Source organism: Typopeltis vanoorti, chromosome 2 (assembly GCF_054136105.1).
Source record: "Typopeltis vanoorti isolate ZY-2024b chromosome 2, IOZ_Tvanoo_1.0, whole genome shotgun sequence".
Taxonomy (NCBI): domain Eukaryota; kingdom Metazoa; phylum Arthropoda; class Arachnida; order Uropygi; family Thelyphonidae; genus Typopeltis; species Typopeltis vanoorti.
The window spans coordinates 26,884,867-26,910,953 of NC_143550.1; the positions used below are offsets into that span (position 1 = coordinate 26,884,867).

General features: G+C 35.1%; 1 protein-coding gene across 3 annotated transcripts in view; it reads right to left on the bottom strand.

The window, feature by feature from the left end:
• The window catches only part of LOC150108891 (uncharacterized), a 461,422-nt gene that overhangs the window by 151,449 nt on the left and 283,886 nt on the right, over nucleotides 1-26,087 (bottom strand). For all 3 annotated transcript variants that reach the window (XM_090410738.1, XM_090410720.1, XM_090410728.1), the window contains 2 exons: nucleotides 22,521-22,589; nucleotides 11,328-11,491 (listed from right to left, as the gene is read on the bottom strand). In XM_090410738.1, the coding sequence (XP_090266864.1) occupies nucleotides 11,328-11,491; nucleotides 22,521-22,589 (233 nt within the window). The remainder of the gene's footprint in view (nucleotides 1-11,327; nucleotides 11,492-22,520; nucleotides 22,590-26,087) is intronic.

A 26,087-nucleotide genomic window follows, 5' to 3' on the forward strand; every position in this document is an offset into this window, starting at 1 on the left:
TATATGTTAATGCACAGGCATGGCTATAACTTAGCCATCGCTCCCAGGAATATATTGACCAAAAGATTTTATGACACAAAAACAAGCCTGGAATATAGAACCTTGCCAACACTGAAACCAACAATAGTATGCTAGATGTAGTCACCATGTCATCACAGGCAAAGCTTACTAAAAGTAACTTGCCCAACAGAGAGTTTAAAGCAGTAAAACAAAAATAATGGATGTAGATAAGGATAATGCTACTGTAATTATCGACCACTTACATTATACTAAAGACCACCCCTCTAAAAGACCAGTCTACCTACCTACTGCCAGCTAAACTGTAATCCTAGAAATATGCAGATCAAAACTTTTTGAAGAATTCTGAAAAATGTCACGCGGCTGGTGGAGGTAACCCACAAATTATAGGGTAATAATTATCTGGTAAAATATATGGCCATGTCTAATAGTAGATGACATAGACTCTATGACATCTACTATTAGACCCACCTACAAACTAGCCAAAGTGCTCTCTCATATTACTAGCAACACCTCTTCACAAATAAAAAGCTAGGCCTATTGACCCTCCTCAACACTGAGTTATTGGTAAGTTTGATATCTCCTCTTTATTTATGAAGATCTCACTTAAAGAACTGTTGACCTAATTCAAGCAGAACTTCCTCCTGCCATCTCAGCTCTGTTTCAGTTCACCATGAACTCTCTTTATAAATAAATAGAATGTACAGCTACGGTCTCATTTTTTATGGAGATATTTAAAAGGTACACCTTAAAACTCAGCAAACACCCCAACAAACCTACTTTTTACATCCTTTACATATAGGCAATGTGTTTGCTATTTAGCCACATGGCCCAGGTACTCACAGTTTTTTCCCCATATGAAAAGCCAACACCCAAAGATCAAATTCGCAACAGAAATAGAAAATAACAATAGTCTTCCCTTCATAGATACCTTTATTACAAGCAACCCGATGGATTCTCGGCCTTCACAATCAATAGAAAACCCACACATGCAGGTGAATACATCCACCAACAAGGATATCACCTCCCTTCCCAATAGTGTGGCATTATAAAAAAACCCTAGTCTTATAACACTGCACTCACTACTGAACTCAACCACATACAAAACACCTGTTTAGCCAATGGCTATACCCTACCAGACAAAACGAATACTAATATCTCTGTACCCCTTCCTCTCCAAAGTGATCACAACAAATCCATCATCATCATTCCATATATCCATGGCACACCTATGAAACACCAGCCAAGATCCTAAAATAAATAAATAAAATAAAAATGCAACCTTTTCTACTAGGACCAAATAGGCAGGACAGCCAACATTAGAATATTAGAGTACCAAGAATACATCAATTTCCATCACTATGGCTGCTGAGGTTCAGAAGGCCATGCCTTGGATACAGGATAAAATCATTTTACTCCACTGAATCTGCTTCTGCCTTCACTAAATATCCTAACCTAAACAAATATGATTTCATTCTCCTTTGATCTGGGGAACTCATCTACAGACAACCAGCCAAGAATACTCAGAGCAAAAACGTGGTGTAATTTAGGATTATAGGCCTCCCTGTACTTCTCCTGTTCATTCTAGCTTAGTGACATAGTGAACATACTGATACTAGTGTATTATTGAAAATAATATGTATTTAGTTTTTATATATGTTGCCACTTTCCTTAAACAACATGTGAGTAATAATCAAAAATATAAGCTTGAACATCAGAAGTGGATATCAATGAATATATGCACATCAAAGATTTCAGATATGATATGTGAATTTTGATCATGTTTTATCAACAATACACCAGTTTGTCCATATTTGATAAATACCACAATCTCGTCTGCAACATCCCATATACTAAACATGCTATTTCAATATCACTGCACAAATCCTGGAGATGTGTATAATCATTTGTTACCAAAAAAGCGATACGCGCGCAGCGCAGCGCGCGCGCACACACACACACACACACACACACACACACACACACACACACACACACACACACACACACACACACACACACACACACACACCTTGACTTTGTATAGCATAAACTGATGCCTAACAAAGCGAAGTAAATTGTTCTCATACTTGAGAGTAGTAGAAAAAATAAATAACTGCATTTCTTTTTTTGAGATAAACAAACTTTGGCCATATCCAAGATTTCCATAATTTCTTAACTGGACACATCTTTTGGTGGGTTTAGAACCTCTGCATACAAGCTACACTTTACTGATTGCGCTGTCTCAGGCATCCATTTAATATGGATGCCTGAGACAGCGCAATTGCATGCAGAGGTCCTTGTGATTGCATGCAGAGGTCCTTAATCCACTCAAAAGAGTGGGTTTAGAACTCAAAGATAGAAATTGAAGAATTTCCTGTCGAATATATAGCAAACTAGAAAAGTTTCGCTGAATCCTAGTGTAAGCTAAGCAAATGGTTCAATACCAGGACAACTCATAGCAAAGGTGGGTAAAGTTCTGATCACTATCCTTAGTATTTCCCATAATGTAAAACACATCTCCTAGGAGATGTACGATATTAAACATTATGGGGGAAGTGACCTTCCCCCATAATTTTTGAAAGGTCGAAACCGGTCTGGGTGACCGGTTTCGACCTTTATTGAGGTCTCATCAGTGAGTAGGTAGACCTGGATAATACTGAGTAGAAGTAGAGTTTATTTCAGTAATTTATTGGTGGACCTTTTTGGCAACTCGTATAGTAAAGTATATAAGTTCTACTCACTACAACCTCAGTACTATCTAGGTCTACCTACTCACTGATGAGACCTCAATAAAAGGTCTAAACCGGTCTGGGTAGTGACCTTCCCCCATAATGCATAACATCATACATCTCCTAGGAGATGTGTTTTACATTATGGGAAATACTAAGGATAGTGATCAGAACTTTACACACACCTTTGCTACGAGTTGCCCCGGTACCATGTGCTTAGCTTACGCTAGGATGTGCCGAAACTTTTATACTTTGCTATATATTCGCCATGAAACTCTTTGATTTCTATCTTCGAGTATCTTATTTGATTTTGAAATAATGTGGGATTTATTATTATTATTACTACCCCATGACCTCATGGAATCAAAGACTCATCTGGGAGGTCCTTTTATCACACACACAGCTCATCATACCATGTTATAAACACATTCAAACTCTTTGCAGAAACCACATTCTCAGGCAAGGCATTCCAATCATTCACAACTCTGCATGAAAAAAACCTGCCTCTCACTCTCCTACTCACACCCTCTTTATACAGTTTCCAGGGATGACCTCTGGTTCTCCCCTGATCTCCCACTATTCTCTGTAAAACTTCTCCAGCATTGATCCTATAACAACCCCTTACCAACTTGTAGGTCTCTATCATATCTCCCCTCTTCCTTCTGTCCACCAGACTCTGCAAATTACACCTTCTCAATCTTTCCTCATACTCGACATTTCAGAGGTCAGAAACTACCTTAGTCAGTCTCCTTTGGACCCTTTCTAACATCTCTTCATCCTTCTGAAAACCCAGTGACCAAATCTGGGCACAATAGTCCATGTGTGGCCTAATTAAAGCCTTATACAACGGAACAAGAATCTCCCTACTTCTACATGTAAGTGTCCTCCGCATCATTCCCAGAAGCCTTTGTGTTGTCTTCACAGCGATGTGTCCCCTAAATTTTAGATCCTTATCCACTATCACCACGAGATCTCTTATTTCCTCTACTTCCAACAATATATTCTCACCAAGCATAAATTCTGCATCCCATCTTTGTTTTCCAAATTTTAAAACCTTACATTTTGCAACATTGAATTCACATCCCCATTTCAGTGCCCAATCACTCAATCTATTCAAGTCTTCCTGTAAGGCCACAACATCTTTACTACACTTCATGGTTCATCCCAACTTTGCATCATCTGCAAACAACTGAATATCTCCATCCAAATCTTCACCTATATCATTAATATACAAGTTAAACAGTAATGGCCCTAAAACAGACCCCTGAGGCACCCCACTAGTGACTTTCCTTTTCCTGGATATCGCTCCCCCCCATACACAACTTGTTGATACCTATCAGATAGCCAGTCTCCAATCCAATGCACCAATCTAATATCCAACCCCATCTGCTCTAGTTTGACTGTCAACTTATCATGAGATGTTCTATCAAAAGCCTTTGCAAAATCCAAGTATATTACTGTGTATCCTTTTCCTCTGTCCAAGAAGGCAGTCACTTTATTGTAATAAGTAAGTAGATTACTAAAACATGACCTCGCTTTAGCAAATCCATGCTGTCCATCAAAGATAATACCATTGTTATCAACCCAACTCTGGATCCTCGTTCTCACAAGCTTCTCCAACAACTTAACCACAACACCTGACACACAGATAGGCCTATAGTTTGATGCTTGAGTTTGATCACCTCCTTTATGAAGTGGCAGAATCTTGCCCTCCTTCCACTCCTTAGGAACTTGACCGAGTGCAAGACTCATATTAAAAAAATATGTCAAGACAGGTGTCAACTCCCTGGTACATTCTTTCAGAATACGTGACAATATATTATCAAGTCCCACAGCCTTATTAACATCTAGTTCACTCAACTCCCCCATACACCTCTTGCTCACTTACACTCAGGCTCTCCTCCCCATCATCAACTGCTCTCAATCTCTCCATGAAGTCACATTCACAAGATTGAAAGATCTTTATGAACTGTTCATTAAGTATCTCCACCACACATTCTGCATCAGCTGTCTTTATACCATTTTCTCCAATCAATGTCATCCTTCCATAATTATTCTTTCTTTTGCTGGCTACATATCGAAAGAATTCCTTAGGATTTTTTTTGGCTTCATTGCAGTCATACCTCTTTGCTTGGTCTTTATAGACCTCATGGAATTAGTTATTTCCACTTCTCTTATGCTGCCTCCACAATGCCCTTTTTCTCTGTATTGCATGCTTAATCTCTTTATTCATCCATCTCACACCCACCTTATTTAACCTTCTCACCCTTCAAATACATTTAGACATTGCGTCTACTAAACAGTTTTTGAAAATCCCCCAAGCTGCATTATCTCTTTTCCAGCTAACTCCTCATTCCACGCTACACCTGCAAGATGTCTCCTGAGCTCTTCATAATCATCCCCCTTGTAGTTCCACATATACCCTTTTCTCACAGAGGTCCTCACACTGCTGGCAACCACCCAAGTAATCACCTCATGGTCACTCTCACCAATTGGTGGATGATTTGACACCTCGTTTATAATTACATCCTCTCATGAGATGACCAAATCCAAGACCCTCAATCCTTGTGTGCCCTCTGTTACATACTGTCTGAGATAGTTATCCCTCAAAAACTCAAGAAACTCATTTTCTTTACTTCCAGTTGCTATCTCATCATTCCAGTCTATATTGCCATAATTAAAATCACCCATAATGATCACCCTTTTCTTATTTGCTTGGCTAATTTGTCTATACATTTCACTATCACCACCATCCACATTACCTGGTCTATAACAACATCCCACCAAGTATTTGATTCCATTCACCTCTATCTCACACCATACTGCCTCAAAACCACTGGCACTATTTCCCTCTTGCATCTCTACTTTATATGGACATAACTCTTTCTCTATCATCAATAGCACTCCCCTTCCCTTTTTACCCCTTCTGTCCTCACGAAACACATCATACCCTTCCATCTCTATTCCTGTCAGGATGTCATCCTCTTCCAACCATGTCTCACTTATTCCGACAATTTTTGGGTGAACAGATGCAATTAGTGCAACCGTTTCATCTGCCTTGTTTCTTATACTTCTAGTATTTGTATACAAACACAACAGCTCATTTCTGGATCTACAGCTAGTTCCACTGATACCACTCACTAGATGCGATCTCTCCATGCTCAACTGGAGCCATTTCCCTTTCTGCTTCTTCATTTTAAAACCCTTTTCAATTCCAACTGTTTCCTCTTGATCCCTGGTCATCTCATTCCTTTCCTGCCTACACATGCTCACCTCCTCTTGGAGCATCCACCTTTCTCATGCTGTGTACCCCTGTCCACCCTGAGCCTCCCCTTTTCCTTGCTGCTCTTGCACACCCGTCCTCTCATTTTCTATACTCATACCACTCACTTCCCCATTCATATCCACTTCTTCAATCTCTCCTGTCTTACTCTCCTGCTCTTCCACATCACTCCCCTCTCGATCTGATTCATTCTCTCTATTCACTTCTCTACCTTCCAGCAGCAGTCTCTCCAAGCGACTCACACCATAACCACTCAAATGCAGTCCATCGCTCCCATACAGCTCACTTTGTCCTTCAAACTCATTCCACACATTAACAAACTGTACTCCCATCTCCTCACACATTTCAGCCAGCATATCATTCATAATCCTTGCTCTCTGCCTCATTTCACCAAAGTCATACCTAGGCAACACACTAACTACTCTTCCCGTCACACTATTCTCTTTTATCCTTCTAAGCAGCCTCCTGATATCCATTCTGACACACTCTTTGTGTCTCTCAAATCATTCATACCTATTAATACTATTAACTCTTTTGCTCGCTCCTGCCTCATACCCAATGCCTCAATCACTCTACTCATTTTACTGCCTGGAAAACATACCTTGTGCATCCTCTCATCCAACAAACCTTTAATAATGGAGTCGCCATACAACGCCACTCGCTCATCTTTCGTTAACTCTTTCATGCCATCATTATTTATTTTAATAGATTTTACCCGAATTTTCTTAATTTTATTCCGCATCCATTTCATTTCTTGCCTCATCCAATCCAATTCAACTTCCGAATCTCGCGACACATTCTCTCTATCATTCAATCTTTCTAACTCTCGACCCCCTCTTCTCACTTTCACTCTCATTCATCCTTCTTTGTTTCCGTACTTTCTGTCCACCATGTGTCCAACTTTCGCTATCATTCTTCCCATTGTCACACTCATTCATCTTTCTTTGTTTCTGTCCAACATGCATCGAACTTTCGCTATCATCCATTCTTTCGATTTCTGCGTCACGTCATTTCTAGTTTCATTCATTCTCTCAATTTTGTTTCCTTCCGCCACTCTCACTTCACTTTCATCCCTTTTAACATCCGTTACGGTTTTCAAATTGCTCTTTTTCTTTTTTACTGATTTTTTTAACATTTTTTCGCCTCTCATTCTCATCATCCTTTTCTTGCAAACGTGTACTCATGTTCCCCGCAACAATTTCGCTACTAACACTTTCTGTCATCAATTTCATATTTGCATTCATCAATTCCTCGTTCAGGTCACACTTCGCACACACACACTCTCCTTACCAAATATCCACAAATCATTTATGTAATCAAAAAAATACATATAACAGACTTCACACTTAACGAAACGACCGAAATCTAAATTAAAGTCATGGAATGACAATGCCACCGCCATTTTTTGCAGGTTACTATTTCGTAATTAAGTTTTTGCAAAAAAAAATTCTCCACGCTAATAAAACCAGTAACACACAACATTTACAGCCTCTCTTACTCAAACAATTAACCATATATATTTAATTATTTTCCTAGAAAACTTATCCCAATCAGGAGCTCTTCTTATACATGTCACTGCGCTTGACTCTATTAGAAAATCAAATATCAAATCAAAAATTTAATATCCCCTTAATTTAAATAAATGAAAGTACAAAATCTATGTGCGTAATCAGTGCGTAGAATGAAGCAAATCAAAGAAACGGGAATACAAGGTAATTACAACAATTGGTTTATCAATTAAAATTGTTGCTGCATGCTGGAAATTAATATATTAATATATAATATTAAAACTATTTTTGATGGTTACATAAAATGAGAATCTCCCAAATTTTGGGGGAGAGAGAGAGAGAAACAATTGTTCTGATTCAGATTTGGCTGATGTTTAGTAAAGCCCTTTCACATCAGCCAAATCTGAATCGGAACAATTGTCTCTCTCCCAAAAGTTTGGGAGATTCTCATTTTATGTAACCATCAAAAATAGTTTTAATAATATACATTAACATATCAATTTCTAGCACACATGGCAAGCAATTGGTAAACTGATTGTTGTATGTACCTTGTATTCCCGTTTCTTTGATTTGCTTGTTTCTATGCAATGATGATGTAATATTATTTTCAGTACAAAATATCTGTACTAGTGAGCCTGTGTAGCTCAGTGGATGTGGTGTTTGCACCCCCACGGTACTTGACCGCACGAAAGAAGACTTTGTTTCAAATCTAGTCGTCAACTAGAGGAAATTTTTCTAAGCCTTTTTTCGACCGGTTCCCGAGTTAGTCGATCTCTGGCATGGGCAAAAGGATTTTTTCTCCCAGAAACTCGGGTTTTCCGTCCCGTAAACTCAAGAAAACTGACTGTAGAACCCAAATTATTTCAGACATAAATATACTGTGTTAAGATTAGGGACCACGAGATGGTGGCAATTGTTGAGCCATCTCTCTTCACTGTGTGCCACTTAATTATTGATAGCCTTGGGCCAGCTATCTCTGATTGGTTGCCAGTGGAGATTGACCTGCCCACTCAGTCTCCAAAAGTTAGATAGGGCTAAACAGCCTCACCTACTTCCTATATGGGAATAAAAAGGTGTTAGCTGATTTTTTTTTATGATTATCTGTACTTTCATTTCATTAAAATTAATTACTGTAATTATCGTGCAATTTGCTGTTTATAGTCATGCCACAGGTACTTTAAAGATCAGACTTATAAGAAATTTATCAGTATTCTGACACACATGCTGCATGAGCATCAATATGAAACATAAGCAATCTAATCTTTGGATTAGATTCTAGCACTAGATTTTTTTATTTTATTTTGAAAGATGGAAAAGTTTTTGCCCTAGCAAGTCAGTAAAAGGCTAAAACTGAGGATTATAATTATTATAGTACACTGTTTTGTGAAATGACTACCATCATTCCTCCACTTTCTTCTATAACTTATAAGAGAATGAGTGGGTGGCAGTTAACATTTACTTATTGTCCAGCTTCAAACTTACCAAACCAATTTTCTTCCTCCTTTCATTTCACCTATCTCTGTTTTTTAAAACAGTCTCTCCCACTCTTCTCCAAAGACTACAACCTTCAGCTGTTCAAGAAACATATCAATTCCCAGAGCTGCTGATAACTATGGCATTATATATATATTTGATCCCCTAGCTGGTGCATGGGCAAGGTTTCTTAACCAGTGCACTGCTGTGGGTACCACTGGATTGTGTCCATTGGTTTCTTGCCTGATTTCATGGCCTCTCAGCAGGGGACCAACTGTAGTTTCCCACAGGCAGAGTATCATATATGTTAATTGTGTGTATTCTAATGACTGGTTTGCCTATTCTGAGGCAAATGCTCAGAATAGGCAAACTATTCTGAGGTAGAAGAAAAATTCTCTACCTCTGTAGGAAATCAGCTAACTCACTTTCAGTTGAAAAGCCCTGATCAAGGTCCTTCATGTCCTAGACGGGATTCAAACCCAGGTCTTTCCGATCAAAGAGCATCATTGAAACTGACTGAGCTATGGAGGCTCTTATTGTATACTACCTAAATGTTGAATATATCGAGAGAAGAGAAATTTGGAAATGAACAAGCTTGATTCAGGTCAAACTGAGGTTACTGGAATTAGACTTTTAGTTTAAAAAAAAAAATGAACAGAAATCATGGGGTTATAGAAAGGATGTGTTATGAGAACACAGACTGGAAGAAGGAAACTGAATTCATTCACCTACTAAGAGGTACTTACTTGAAATAGCATGCGATGTAGGGAACTTGAGTTTTGAGAGTGGGGATCTAGATGATGGCATCAAAGGATTTGTCCATAATCAAGACTGTCTCTGATTGCCTATGTTTGTGGAGAGTGTCAACTTGCAGTCTTGAATTGGGAGGAAAATTCCACAAATATGTGGAATTTTCAATTAAGAAAAGATATATGTGTAGACTTATAAGGCAGACAATTGTGAGAACATTATAAGGCAGTCTGAAGTAGTGTCAAGGCAAAAACTTGAAAAGGAAGAATGTTAACAGTGCATGGGAGATAGTTAAGGGGAAGCTGAAGGAAGCAATATTAGGCTATATACCATTTATTTTTTAATTATTTTTATTTTCCAGATTTGGAAAAGACAACTGACACGATACCAAGTGATAAACTGTTTAAGACACTACAAGTTTATCATGAAAATATTGCATTACACAGAACAGTATAGTCTATTTGTAAGTTATGAGTTTAAAATAACCAAAACAAATAGAATGATTAGAATAGTTAGTTAGAACAGAAAGATTATACACAAAGATGATGTAACATCAGGTCTATGACAATAATATCTCCAGTGTTATTCATTATATGTACAGTATAGGGTATTGCAAATTAAATGCCCCTATTCAGAACAATCTATAAAAAGAGGGAGGGAGGGGAAGAGATAACTAGTAGAAGAAACATCCTTAAACTTAGCGGGTACCTTAGAGATTTTGACAATTAAAAAAATAAATAAATAAATAAAAACCTACTGATAGAGGAAATATGTGCTGTGAGATGGATGGTAATTGGGACATGTTGAGACAGCTCATTATCCCACAACTGCAGAAAAGAAGGTGCCTGAACACAGTGTTGTGTTTAGGTACCCTCAACACAACAGTGTTGATACAAGATGGAGCACCTCCCCAAATAGGAATATGAAGTTCAACAATTATTGCATCAACATTTCACAGAGGATAGAGTAATTAGTTGTTCATTTTCTATGAAATGGCCAACACATTCGTCAGACCTTAACCTCCGTGATTTTTGACTTTGAGGTTAGCTCAAAAGTATGGTACATTGGGGCAAAATTCTTCACTGGTAGAATTGAAATACAAAATTGTGCATCATTTGCAAACTTTTTGATAAATCTGTTGCAGCATTCCACTATAGGCGATGCTGTATGGCAGTATCAACTATTTGTCCTGCACAGTACATAGAACATCACCTCCACTGGTCACCTAGTCTCAGCTCCTTTATTATGTCAACTCTATCTGATATGTTTTTTGTATCGCATACCATCTGTGAAATGTAAAATGCAATTTTTCCAGCTCACCCCATCAGTCATTTTTTGAACTTTTTTTTTTTTTTTTTTTTGTCAAAATCTCTTCCCCATGATCTGGTAAGGAGATACCCCAAGTTTGAGGATATTTTGTCTACTGGTTTGTCTACAGATTGCTCTGAATAGGCATACTTTAATTTGAAACATCCCCATATATATATATATATATATATATATATATAGCTCATATTATATATTATTAATTAATTATTCTTATTAGTGCTTAATTACTCTTACCTAGCAGCTAGAGAAAAGGAGCGAGTGGTACTGATAATACTGAATTCATTCTGATAATCTTCTTGAACTGGAATATCAACTCTCATACCAGTAAGAGGAAGCTCATGGTTAACTTTGTATAACCCCTGTTGTACTGGTGTAAGATAGAGCAAGGCATCACTAAACTGAGATCAAGAAATATGTGAAACAGCTATTTCAGTATACTATTCATGTTATGTAAAATGAAAATGCACTCTTAAGCAATGAAACAGTTTTTTTTTGACAAAATAGAATGCTAGAAACATTCATATTATATAAATATATGAATATTTGAGTGAATTTGGGTTATTGATAAAAAACCTGAATAATGTTAGAATAATAATACACAATATGGTGTAGGAGAAGGAGGAAGATTTATTGAATAAATATGCATGCCAGATATGCATATTTATTCAAATAAAATGCTTTACCAGATTTATTTATATGAATATTATTGTAAGGTCACACATTAGATAAAAACATGGAGAATGGCAATTAATAATTCATTGACCTTCTCCTGATCTTCAGAATCCTTCCATATTCACTTTTTCTTGCTAGCAACATAACTGTACAATTCTCAAGGATTTTTTTTACTGCTAGAGTCAATCTCCTTCCTCACTACCTAGCCTGTGTCTGATTACACCTCATGCAACAGAGGAATAACCCTTTTTTTATATATATATATCTCCTCCATAACATCCTTTTTCTTAGAAACTCTTGCACAATTCAATGATTTATTCATTTATCCAAGATTCATTCATTTACCCTATTAACTTTAGGCATACAATCTGATATTACTATAAGTAACCAATTTCAGACCAAGTCCAAGGCACTGTTGATTTCTCTCCTCTTCAATCAATCAAGCCATGGCACATCACTAGTCTGTTTCTAGCTGTATTTTTACATTATTTTTTTAAAGGAAATATTACAATGCAGACTACTATATTAACTAAAATAAATTTAATTAATACTTGCTATATTTTAGCAAAGTCAAATTGTCATCATCAGAAAATAAAAAACATAAGATGTGCACAGGCACTACACTAAGTAATGAAGATGAAGCATGTCAACTGAGAGTAGGCCTAAAGTCCTAAAAAGTGTCCTCTAGTGGGCTAAATTAGGTGTCCTTGGCTGTTATGTAGTGCTGAAGTGTACAGGATGAGTTTTTAAATAGCCAATGAATAAATTTAGGTAGTTAAAATTTGCCATCACTGAATGACTGAGAACAGCCAACTACAAGCCAATGATAACATAAGCAACAAACTAAGAACAAGGAATGATAGTTGTAGAAAGTTTTTCCACCTGGTTAGGTTATAAATTAAATTAAAAATGCCAAGAAAATATATTCCTATTTAATAATTTACCTAAATTATCACACTGAATTATCAGTGTGATAAACATTTATATATATATATGTGTGTGTGTGTATATATATATATATATATATATATATATATATATATATATATAAACAAGGACTCATAATCATATCATTTGTTGTTCATAAAAGCAGAAATACTTGTTTCTAAAACTGTAGCCTAGTAATGAAGAAACTACACATTAGAAGGAGAATTTTGGAACAGAGAATGTTGTGGTTTGTCTCTATTCCATCTTGCACCAATCCAGACTTATTGGATTTGTTGTGAAGAATATAAGATTGATGTTCTTGTATTCTTTTTTTCTATAGAACATCCGGTTTGTCCAAAGTAAGAAATATGGCAGTTGCATGGAACTTGGTATACACCAGGAAGAGACATAGTTGAGCATTTATGGTTAGATGATGGGAAAATAGATGGATATATTATCAATAGGAACATAAGTAGTGCTATTAGATCATATTTCTTCAAAATTCTTGAAATTGGTTCTGAAATTCCAGAGATATATGGGATTGGAACTCAATGTACTGATTCTTTGTTGTTTTGGTTTGGCTTGTGAGAGTCAAACAGATGTTGTGTAGTCCTTTCAGAGAAGCCATTTAATTTCATGTATTGTTTGATAGTAGGAAAGTTCTTTCTGTAAATGATGGGGAGTTGAACAATTAGTTCTAGCTCGTCGAATTAAACATTGTATGATTCCTGTATTTTGAGAAGGATGATGTGTAGATTGTTTGAGAATGTAACGTCCAGTAAAAGTGAGTTTTCTGTAGACTGATGTTGTTAAATTACCTGATGGTGAGCAAATGAGAAGGATGTTTAAAAAGGATAATTTGTTGTCCTTTTAAATTTCCATGGTGAATTTGATATGAGGATGTAAAATATTGATTTAGGCTAAAAAGGAAGGTAAGGAATCTCTGCCGTGAGGCCACACTGCAAAAACGTTGTCTATATATCTAACCCAAAATGAAGGTTGAGGGTATATAGATGAAAAAAAAGGATGTCTTCTACATGCTCCAAATAAAAGTTGACTAGAGAAGGGGGAAGCAGACTTCCCATGGCAATTCCTTCTACTTGGTTGTAGAATTTGTTTTGACACAAGAAATATCCGGAGTGCATTATGAATCAGAATAATTTTATGATATCTTGTGGGAAGATGTCAGTAAATAGTTGTAAGGTGTCTCTTTGAGAGGTACATTTGTGAACAGAGATTTTATTCTAGGTGCCCTATTAATAAATTGGATTTCACATATTATATTGAGAGAAGTATAAGGTTTCTTTGAAGTAACAGCTGATAAAATATGATTAGAAATATTTTAAATACTAAAGCAATAACTAACAACCTCACCAAAACTGAATCAGCAGCTGTGAAATCTTTAAAAGCAAATCAGGATATCATAATCCCTAAAGTTGACAAAGGGAATGTTATAGTTATTTTAAACTAAACAACTTACCTTCAAAAAAAAATAGAATAATTTAATCTCTGATGACAATAACACCTATAAAATAACCCAACTAATTACATTAAAAAAGAAAACCACAGAATTACTGAAATCAGTTACTTCATAACCCTTTGATACAGTTAAAAAAATAATTCTATGCTATGCTCCTCAAGAATTTATGGTTCTACCTAAGATTCATATGGAGAACATGCCGCTTTGGCTGATAGTTGAAGGTATCAACAGTCCCAATTATCACCTAGCCAAGAAACTAAACTAGTATAGATACTCAGGGAGTTAGCAGGTCATTTCCCTTCTATATAAAAAACACGCGATACTTTGTAAATAAAATTAAAAACATCACTTGATAAAAGTGGGTTATTAGAATAATGATTAGTCAATTTTAATGTATCTGTGCTTTTCACAAATGTCCCAATCAATGATGCAGTTCTTTTACCGTTCAAATTTTCATCCAATATCATGGTCCTTTTGTCCATGTACTATGTTCTGATAATTTGTGTGGCAAACTATTTTTTTACCTGTAAAAAGAGGGTGCAGCCATGGGTTTACAACTAATGCTAACTTATATATGGAAGCTTTTGAGCAACATGCTCTAGATTTCTTTACTTTCAAACCCAAAGTCTGGCATTGGTGAAGTTTTCATTATCTGTCCTTATAGCCACCATATTTCAAATACCTTCCTTAGCCATCTGAACAAACAACACAAACAATTCACAATTGAAACTGAAAGTAAGTACACACTTCCATTTCTGGATATACTTGTCAAGTCTTTCTTCAAGCAGTATTGACTTCACTATTTACGACAGACCGGCACATACTGAACAATACATACACACGAACTCTTACCACCACTCAACACAAGAACTAGGTGTCAAACACGGAAATTAAAATAACTGTTCACGGCAGTAGCGCCTCCATAATTTTGTAAAAATAAATATGGAAATAAAAAACAGAATTAGAAAAGCTAGTATGGGGATTTAATTGAATAAATTTACATGGAATAAGAGAGAAATTACTGAACACACTAAACTAGGTGGATACAAGATAGTGTGCAAACCAATTTTAAATTTATAGATCTAAGAGCTGGGTTAGAAATTAGACAGTTAATCAAAGTTTGGCAACCACATATTTATGTGTTCTGAGAAAAATTAGATGAATGAACAGAAGGAATCAATAACAGAATCATATTAAAAATGAAAATATCAGGAAGGAGCTTGGTATTATTAGCATTCAAGAATGTGTGGGCAGGGCTAATCTCAGGTGGTAGATTCCGATTTTCCCTTTTCAGTCATTTCCGACTGTAGGTGACTTTGTAGGCATTGTCCACAAAGCATTCCTGGTGAGATTTTTACAGGGTAGTTCACCACTGCTTTCCCCAACGCCCCAATTTTATCCAGGCTTGGGACTGGCATATGGCTGACATATTCATGACTGTAACCATGTGTGTTCACAGGGCCAGTTTGCCTGTTCTGGGGTATGAAAAACCCGAGTTTCTGGGTGTAAAAACGCTTTACCTTCGTATGAGACTGGCTAACTCACTTTTAGTCGAAAGAGACCAGATAAAGGTTCCTCACGTCACTGAAGGGAATCGAACCCAGGTCTTTCCGACCAAAGGGCTTCGTCTATACTGACTGAGTTATGGAGGCTCTTCTCAGGTGGTACAGTCAACTAAATAGAATGGGAGTGAAAATATTAGTAAAGCTTATGTTTGAAAAGAAAAGTGTGTAAGAAGTGTGATGCCAGGAGACCAACAAGATCTAGTCAGAAATACTTTCAACATCAGTTGAATCATTCTTGGGAGTGGTAACTCAAAAGCAATTTCCTCCATTCCACTTGGTCATTGGCTTTCTTCTTAATCTGTTGGTAACTCCTCAGGCTCGCACTTTTCTTTGACTTCGTGAACAAATCTTATTTCCCTTGGTCTTCCCCCCTTCTTCTTTCCCCCTCTATTTTGCCTTCAGTTATTCTTTTCATAAATCCATCATGCCAAAGTATATGTTTATACCTCCCATCTCTTTTAATTTTGATTGATGTAATTAGACTTCTTGTTTTGCTTATCTCTCTCTCTCAGGACTTGTTCGCTTGATTATTTTCTATTTTTTTTTTTGTTCATGCAGCACCAGCACCACATTTCAAAAGCCTCCAATCTTCTTATGTCTTCTCCACCTAGAATCCAGGTTTCACATCCATACAGTGTGATATTCCATATCAATGTCTTTATTAATTTTTTTTTTTCAATTGTAGGTTAAGGTTTCCTGTTAAAATGCTTTTGATCTTAAACAATTGGACTTTTGCATTGTTTATTCTTACATCTTCTCTTGTTCTGCCATCTTCTCTTATTAGCCTTCCTAAGTATTTAAAGCTTTTTACTTGTTTTATTTGTTTTCCATTGATAGGGATTTTGCCCGTAACAAGGATTTTAGTCTTATTTATGCTGATTTTCATTTTATATTTTACGAGGTTTTTATTCAATAATTCTAATATTGTTTTTAATGTTCTTCTGTTCTCTGCTACAAGAGCTATGTCACTGGCAAATGTCAAACACATGACTTTCTCACCATTTATCTTTGTGCCACTATTTATTTTATCTTTAGTTTCCTGAATGGCATTTTCAATATAAAAATTAAATGAGTGGTGAAAGTATACATCCTTGTCTTACTCCACTCCTTATATTTATTATTCTCTCCTTGATCATTGATTTTAATCTGTCCATATCGATTTTCATATATTTGATAAATTATTTTTCTATCTCTCAAGTCTATACTGATATTAGTTAGGCAATTTAGGAGTATTTGCTGCTTTACTTTATCAAACTTTCTCTAAATCAAGGAAGCAAATGTAAGTATTTTTACTAAGGTCTATTCTTCTCTCTATTATTGTTCTTAAACAGAGTATTTCCTCTCTTGTTCCTTTATTCTTTCTGAATCCAAATTGGTCTTCATCCATGAATAAATTCTAGTTTGAATAATTTTTAGCAGAATTTCGCTGACATGTGGGATTAAAGCTATTGTTCTAAATTGGCTGCATTTATTAGCATTATTTTATGGTACTGGTATTATAGTTGATTTCATAAACTCCTTTGGTATTTCTCCTCTGTCATAGATTTCGACTATTTGATAGAGAAAGGTTTTTGTCTCATCACTTAGATTTTGTAGTAGTTCTATAGGAATATTGTCTACACCTGGACTTTTTTCCTTACTCATTTCTGAGAGGGCTTTATCCAATTCTTCTTGCATTATTGGGAGTCCTAGGTTATCTTCATTTTGATTTTCTATGGTAATATTGACATGTAGTTCGTCGACATTATAGAGATTTTCAAGATATTTCTTCCATTCCTTTAATATGTCCTCAGATTCTATGAGTAATTTTCCATTTTTGTCTTTGATGGCATTGTTTTTGCTATTCTTATTAAATTTGAAAGTCAATTTGTTAATTTCTTTACACGGTACTCTATGTTTTCTTTCTTAAATAATTCATCTATGTTATTATATTGTTCCAGATATTCTTTTTTGGCTTGTCTACATTTTCTTGTAATTTGATTTTTAAGACATTAGTATTTGGCCACATCTTCTTTAATACCATTTTTATATTTTTCTTCTTTCATCCATAAGGCCAAGTATTTCATCTGTTATCCAATGTTTTCTCTTTTTTTTTTTTTCTTATTTTTCAATAATTGATTTGATGCATTTATAATAGACTCTTTAATCATATCCCATTGGTTTTCACAATATTACTCTATGTTTTCTGGAATATTATGGTCAGTTGCCTCTTGGTATCTTCTCTTTGCTTCTTCACTCTTTAATTTTACAAGGTTCCATCTTATTGGTTTGTCTCTTTTGATTTGTTTCCTGTTTCAGTTCTGTTTTCATTAAGACAAGGTTATGGTCACTACTAATGTCAGCACCTGGATAGCTTTTGTAATTTTTTTATTTGATTTCTGTATTTTTTCTTGACCAATATATAATTATTTGAATCCCTATGTGCTTTCCAGGTGTATCTTCTTCTTTTTGGAACTTGAAATAATGTATATACTAACTAACTGTTTTGGTGTACAAAATTATATTAATTGCTTTCCTCTTCCATTCCTACATCAAAGACCAAATCTTCCTGAAACATTATCATTGCCTTCCTCTCCCACTATAGCATTCCAATCTCCCATTATTATTGTATTGTCTCCGTCTTTAAAACTGTTCCAGATTCTATTTGTTTATAAATTCCTTCTATTTGTTTATAAATTTCTTCTATTTCTTCATTGCTACATTGTGATATTGGCATGTAGAACATTATAATGTTGAGGTTCACTGGTTCATTTTGAATACTTATAGCCATGCTTCTGTCACTGTCGTTAATTATTGTAGTGATTAAATTTTCAACTTTTTTCTAAGCATTATTGCAATGCCTGACTCGCTCTTTTGTCCTGAATATATTATTCAAAATTCTCCACTCCAGAAATCACCTTGTCCTTCCCATCTTGTCTCAGTAATGCCCAGTATGTCTATTTTAAGTCTTTCCATTTCTTTTTTTAAATTTTCTATTTTACCTGATTCTAATAGCGTTCTTGCATTCTATGTTCCAATATTCAGCTTATTGCTTGTCTTCATTTTTGAAGAAGTACCCAGGATTTCGTTGGCTATCAACCTGAGAAGCCTGGTTACTTCTCCTGCCAGGCATGACTCCATTTTTAACTTCCATTGCTGCTTTTACTTGGAAATATAATGTGGTGGTTTCTCCCTTGTCTTCCACATCACAGTATTTTAGTATGTATGTTACAAAAGGTGGTTAGTTGAAAGAGGAGAAAACACCCCTAGCCCTCAAATACTCTAATAGCTTCAGGGAGAATGGAGGACTGCCTCCTGGGGTTAGTAAGAAAGAAAAGAGACAGATAGAAAGCTTTAAGTAAATAACCCTCATTAGGAAGAATATCAGTATGAGGGGTAGAAGCAAGAAGTGGAGTAAGGGAAAAGTATGACCAAAAGCCTTGAAATAAGATCATACTTAGCTCTGAGACCCCGGGTTAGCAATGCCCATGCCTGCAAGTTGCAAGCCCCATGGGGAATGGAATGTGTTAGAAGACTTATTGACTACAGACTATATTCCCAGATCTTACATTTAAGTCTTCAGGAATGTTCTAGAAGACTTAAATATAAGATCTGACAATATTGGAGTCCTAATAGATAACAGAGTAATTTAGAGGGAAAATGTCATAGGAAATTAGTTATGATGTGAAATTTTATATAGTACTATCATAGTATCCTGATCCCTTGAGGATATGTTAATACAAGAGATTTTTATTTAAATTTGATCTCTTTATAGAGATGATCTCTGTTCAACAATTATTTTTAATTTATTTCCGAGTGTACCTATATGTTATATGCACAAGGGTTCACTCCAATTGGTGCAATGACCTCTTTTTTACTATTTCTTTCAGAATCCAAAAATTCACTGACTCAAGACCAAAATAAACACATTTAATAAAACAAAAACAATATATATATACACACACACTTCAAACAATATTACATAACTAACTACAAATTTAATTGGATCCAAGGCCTTTTAAAAATAAACTTACACTTAAGACTAGACTAAACACTTTGCTTGCACAATGACAAAATGTCCATAGCCAGTTTCTTTCTCTGTTAAGGCCTTTTTCCGAAGATATATCGCTTTATTCTTCATTTTCACAGGATCCTTTCTCAATACTTATGTAGCACACATTAATTCTTTCTGACTCAATTCTGTCTCCTCTTTTTAGTAGAAATAACAGTTAGATTTGGCGTCCTTAATACAGATGAAACTTCCTAATCAGAGTTTTCTCGAACATTCCTTTAGAACGTAAATAGCAATCTAATTTTATTCACTAATGCTTATTGACAGTCTTAACTCTTCCACTTTAAAAGAATTCACAGTTCTACGATTCCCTTTTCGGAACTTACTATAAATCTTTCAATTAGCGTTTCCTCCAATATTCCTTTTAAAATGCCTATAGCAATATTTTCTTTTATTTATAAATACTTATTTCACTTTGAAAGTTCATAGTCCCACGATTCCTTTTTCAGAATATACTATTAATTTTTCTCCGACTGTCACATAAAAAAACTCAATTTCTTCCAAATCTAAATATCTGCCGGCTTGTGTTCTTATTTCCTTCCGAACGCTGTGTTGTTTTTCTCTTCGTTACTACGATATCAAACCCTTTCTGTCAGCTGTCAATCACACATCAAACTTCTTGGCGAGCATGCACACTCCATGAAAGTGGCAAGCAAGAAAACACAATGGCTAACACATTGTCTCCATTAGCAATAAGAGAATGTCTTCATAAAACACAACTTTTGATAATAATAAACTACAATAAAATTCCTGTAAGTAATACAAATATCAAATCCAGTAAGTACATACATTTTTTTTTTTAAATGCTTTACATATCACTTTTTGACAAAACAATTTCAATAACGGGCACATCGCAAGTACCGACACTGTGTGTTATGAAACTAAAACTAATAAACATTCTAACAAGCAATTCGTAAAAATATTCAGAATTTTAAATTATAATTATTTTTACAGATACATATTTGATGACGGTTATATGAATGAGCACCTCACTCCATCTTACAGTAAATTACCAAAAGTATTGAAACTTTTGGTAATGCACTGGCATGCATGATGTGTGTGTGCTTCTTCCAGGTTATGCACATAGATCATGAAAATGATAGACAGCATTCTAGGAATATGCACATACAAAAAAGATGTCCATAACAATCATATGAACTATGATTCTAAGCACAATGATTGCTAAGCAATAACAAGATTTCAAGTGCCCAGCAACAGTTGCAGTACTGCATAAACCACAAACACTTGACTCGGAATGACCAGAAATGGCATACTTTGATAAATCTTGTTTCACTTAGAGAAAGTGGATTTGGGGCACTCTCATGGATGCTAAAACAGATCTATTTTATCCAAGTGATGGACGAAATAAGTGGTCTTAAGGTGTTTTTCATGGTATGGAATCAGTCCAGTGATTTTTTTTTTTAATCAATATTCCCAAACAAACAAAAAAAATCATATCTCTACATTCTGGATAACAGACCACTTATAGAATTCACTTCTGAAAAGCCATACATATTCTAGAAAGATAATTGTCGTGACACAGAATAAATCTACTACAGTCTGTTGAGAATAACAACATCTAAAAACTGGCTGCATCTTAATCTAATCCAACTGAACATGTGACATGGAGTGGATACACTCATGAAATCATTTCTGAAGGCCAATATCATGTAGAATTCAAGATAATTTTGCATTAAAAGTGGAGGCTAATTTCCCATAATACTTGAGGTACACGGACAGCTCACTAAAGGTGGGATTTTCGCTTATTAAAAAGAAAGCACTTTCAGCTGTTCCAATACCTTAGGCAATACAGTAAAAATCTCAGTCATATTACCACTTCTTCTGTCTGCAAGAAGTTCAAGTAATAATGTCAATAAGTCTTCAACATTCCACAATTTGAATTCAATTCTATACATACTTCACTGTACACACACACACACACACACACACACACACACACACACACACACACACACACACACACACACACACACACACTCTCTCTCTCTCTCTCTCTCTGATCATCTGGATGTTCAAGACACCAGATATACACACAGTAGTCAAGATGCATCTTGATTTTAAAATGCCCCATATAATGGGGAAAATCATATTTTTTTCTGTTTCAACATTCTTTTCATTATAGCAGAAATCATCCAGGAGATCTTCATAATTATTACCATGACTTCATTAAATTTCATTAATGATGACTTCCAGATGGAAATCATCATTAATATCGTTAAAAGCAAAATTAAGACTTATACCATGCAACCTGAAGATCCATCTTGTATGGTTTTCAAACCTGGACAATAAGCACCAAAAAAAACTACAGATTCTAATTAACTCCTCTGGAACTGCATGCCTCAGACTGATCCTTGGATATACTTAGATGGATCATGTCACCAACTCTACTGTACTAAATCTGGCTAAGCAAGAACCACTTGTCAATACAGCCAAAAAATTACAGCTCAGATGGCTTGGACATCAACTCAGATATCCTGAAGTCTCACCCTTTTTTTGGAATCCCTCATTCTCTATAAACCAGTAGATGGCAATTGCCATCAAGTGCCACACATTAAAAATGATGAAGTTGTAGACTGGCTTCAAATCCACACAAACCAGTATACTGAAGTACCTTAAATGGCAGAAAAATCATGCTAATCATTTCTTCAGAGGTTCAAATTTTAAGAGATTTCAATTAAAATGCCTTCATTATTAGAACTGCTTCTACTTACCAAAATAAACCACCGAGGCTGCATACCCTTTCTTGATAACTTTAATAATTCTCCTTCTTTTAAGAAAACCTAAAAATTTTAAACATCTTTATCTCATAATATTAAAATAAAGCAAAAGAAAAAAAAAAGACATTGCATTACCTTAAAACGCACGCGTGCGCGCGCACGCACACACACACACACTGATGCAACGGATTTGCTTGGCTATATGAGATAGTTAAATAAATTTAATGACTAGAAGATGAGAGATACCAACAAAGAAAAAATATTTATTATTTGAGTGCATGACTAGTTTTGTCTACTTAGAAAACTTGATCGGGCACATGACATGAAAAATGCATCATGCATCTTGCAAATGTAATGCTGACAGTTGAAGATATTCTGGATGCCACAGTATTATTGGGTACATTCAAGCAGGCACGATCGCATGTATGCCAAAGTTGAATAGTTGAAGGGTGATAATCAGATAGGTATAGCTAAGGTTAACATTAAGTTGAACTGGATTGAAGAAAATTTCTGTTGGTTCCACAATTCTTCTCTCCAGTTCATCATAGCATCTAAAAATGTTTTCTGATTTGTTCCAGATCACTGGATGAATGATAGAATCTTCCCCGTTAGGAGAGCAGAATTAAGAAAGTGATTATATAGAGTGCTGGCTCTAGTTCCGTCACAGTTTCTCAAATGTTCTTCCATGTGCAACTGAATGGATTCTCCATCTGACATAACAGGGCACAATACAATTACACCAAAGACGAGCAACTCCTGGATACTTTAGGCTGTCAAGTTTCGGTTTAGGTGTATCGAGTAAGAAACAGAGTTTGCAAAGAGAAGTAAAAGAAGTGGATTTTAAATTTCTTGAGAATTTTAGCTAACTTTGGTGAAATGAAGCTGATATATGGTAAAGATATAAAGGCTTTTATGTCAGTACTATCTTCAATAAGTTAAGAAGGTGGATTAAAAAGTAGCTTATGAACAATCAGTCTAGGATCGCAATTTTCTGAAGGATTGTAAGAAAATACTATAGTTCTTTGGTGATCTCTTCTTCACTTAGAAGGGAGCAAGCATGTTTATCCAAAGTAGAAATTATACCAAGCTTTTGGGGCGGATAATGATCAGATTGCACATGAAAGGTATACCTGTGGCATGATTATAAATAATAAATTACACAATAACCACAGTAATTAACTTTAATTACTCTAATTAATAGTAATTAACTCCTCACTATCAAAAGGTTAATGGAATTTAATGATTAAAACCTAATCAAATTTAGCAGATATTCTTCAACAGACTGCAAGATTCCAATCCCTTATATTTCTGGCATCTGGAACCGATTGGTAGAATTTTGAAGAAGTATCATCTCATTCCCACATATTTTCCAATCAACAAAATTTCTCATCTGTTGCCATCTACAAAGACAAACTGGCACCTCCATATACCATGTGAATGTAATCTAACATACTATGGACAAACAGGCCGTTCTGTATAAAAAAGAATTAAAGAACATTGATACTTATATCGAATACATGAAACCCCAAAAGTCTAGTCTGGCACAACATAATATTGACACTGAACACAATATCCAGTTGGATATTTTGTTTATTCTCGTCTTCTCCATAGATGCAAGTTTAAATATGAATGCCTTTTCAAAGAAAGTTGTGAAGCCCTTTTACATCTGCCAAATCTGAATCGGAACAATTGTCTCTTTCTCCCAAAAGTTTGGGAGGTTCTTATCTTATGTAACCATCAAAAATAGTTGTTTAATAATATTATTTATTAATACAGTAATCCCTCAATTAAGGCGTCATTTTTTTTCAATACCCAAATTCGATTAGTGAGCCTAATACATCTTAAAAATAAATGTTACAGATTTTAAAAATTTTCTATTTTTATGGCTAACTATTTTAAAAAATCACTCACCAGAATGAAATAATTTAGTTACTGATTTAAAACATTTTACAAAGTTATTTTTAATGGCATCTACACTACCTCCATGTACACTATGTTCAAAATTTTTACTGCCAAAATTTATGTCGTCTGCTATAGTATGCCTGCAGATTCGAGACCCTTCGACACTTCTGCATATGTCACAAAAAGGAGAATCCATTCCGATAATAGGGTAATCAATCCGTCTTCTGGGATGAGTTGTTTATTATTACAAGTCAAAAAATTAACTTCTCTTTTATGATCATTGTAGTTTTTAAAGTGGTAACAATTTTGTTTGTATAACAGTTGGGAAATTTTATCTATAAAGCATGTGATTTCGCATGTTGGCGACCAATTTGTACGTCCTTCATTTCTTTCTCCCCTTCAATGATAATGTCCAAGAATTAATTAAATCTGATTCTGAAGAATTGAGTGATTCCCACCTGCTAAATTTAGATGCACAGTGGAAAGATCCCAAAGAATATGAAGAAAATTTAACCACTGATAGTCAGCTGAAAGAGATTTCACAGAAACAATTTGAAAATATTTTTCATACAATCAAAGTTTTTAAGCAGCAATGCTTAGAGGCTGACCCTGATGAAGAGAGAAGCAATAAAATTTGCAGAAGAGTAGAAGAGGCAATAGTGCCATACCATCGGTTGTATGAAAAAAAGAAACAAAAAGCCTGCCAAACTAAGTTAGCTCAATTCTTTGTTAAGAAGTAGAATAATAAAATTTATATTCTGAATACGTTTTATTATTTTTCAGCTTCATGGTTTTCCTTTAATTAGGTCCTGAGACATACCTTAATTCTTTTATAAAAAAATTAAGGTTCAAAAAAGAAATTTGAGGAACGAATTATACTTTTTCCCATAGGGATTATATTCGATTAGTGCACCTGTTTTAAACGCATTAGGCGCACTAATCGAGGGATTGCTGTACTAAATTTCTAGCATGCGGCAACAGTTTTTAATTAGTAGGGCCACTGACTGCTCTATGTACTTTGTAATCTTGTTCCTTTGATTGCTTGTTTCTACACAGTAATGATATACTGTTATTTTCAGCATGAAATATCTGTACTTTAATTTCATTAAAGTTAATTAATGTGGTTATCGTGTAATTTACTATTTATAAATAGATATCTTCATTTTTTTCTGACATGAGTTTCACATCCAGGAACGAGAGAGAACTATTAACTTCCAGTCCAAGGTAAACTGTATTCTTGGATATCATCATCAAATTCCTGCCATGTACCCTCAAGGGATTATTGAAATGATTCAGTAATTCCTTTAAAGAATCTGGCCCATGACTCAAATTTAAGAAAACATCATCAATATACCTTTTCCATAATCTTGGCTTTAATGGGAAGAAATCGATTGCTTTTTTCCTCAAACTTTTCTAAATCTAAATCTGCTAATATAGGAGATAATGAGTTGCCCATGACCAAGCCAAAGTTCTGTTTGTAAATAGTATTTTTAAAAAGAAAGTAACTAAATTTATGTGATGGATCAGGAGTGACAACTTTTTTTGGTTACTTAACTTTTAAAAGAATTAAAACTTTTTCTGTTGGCACATTAGTAAAGAGGGAAATAACATTGAAACTCGCAATAATTTCCTCTTTTTGCAAGTGAAACCAAAGTCCAA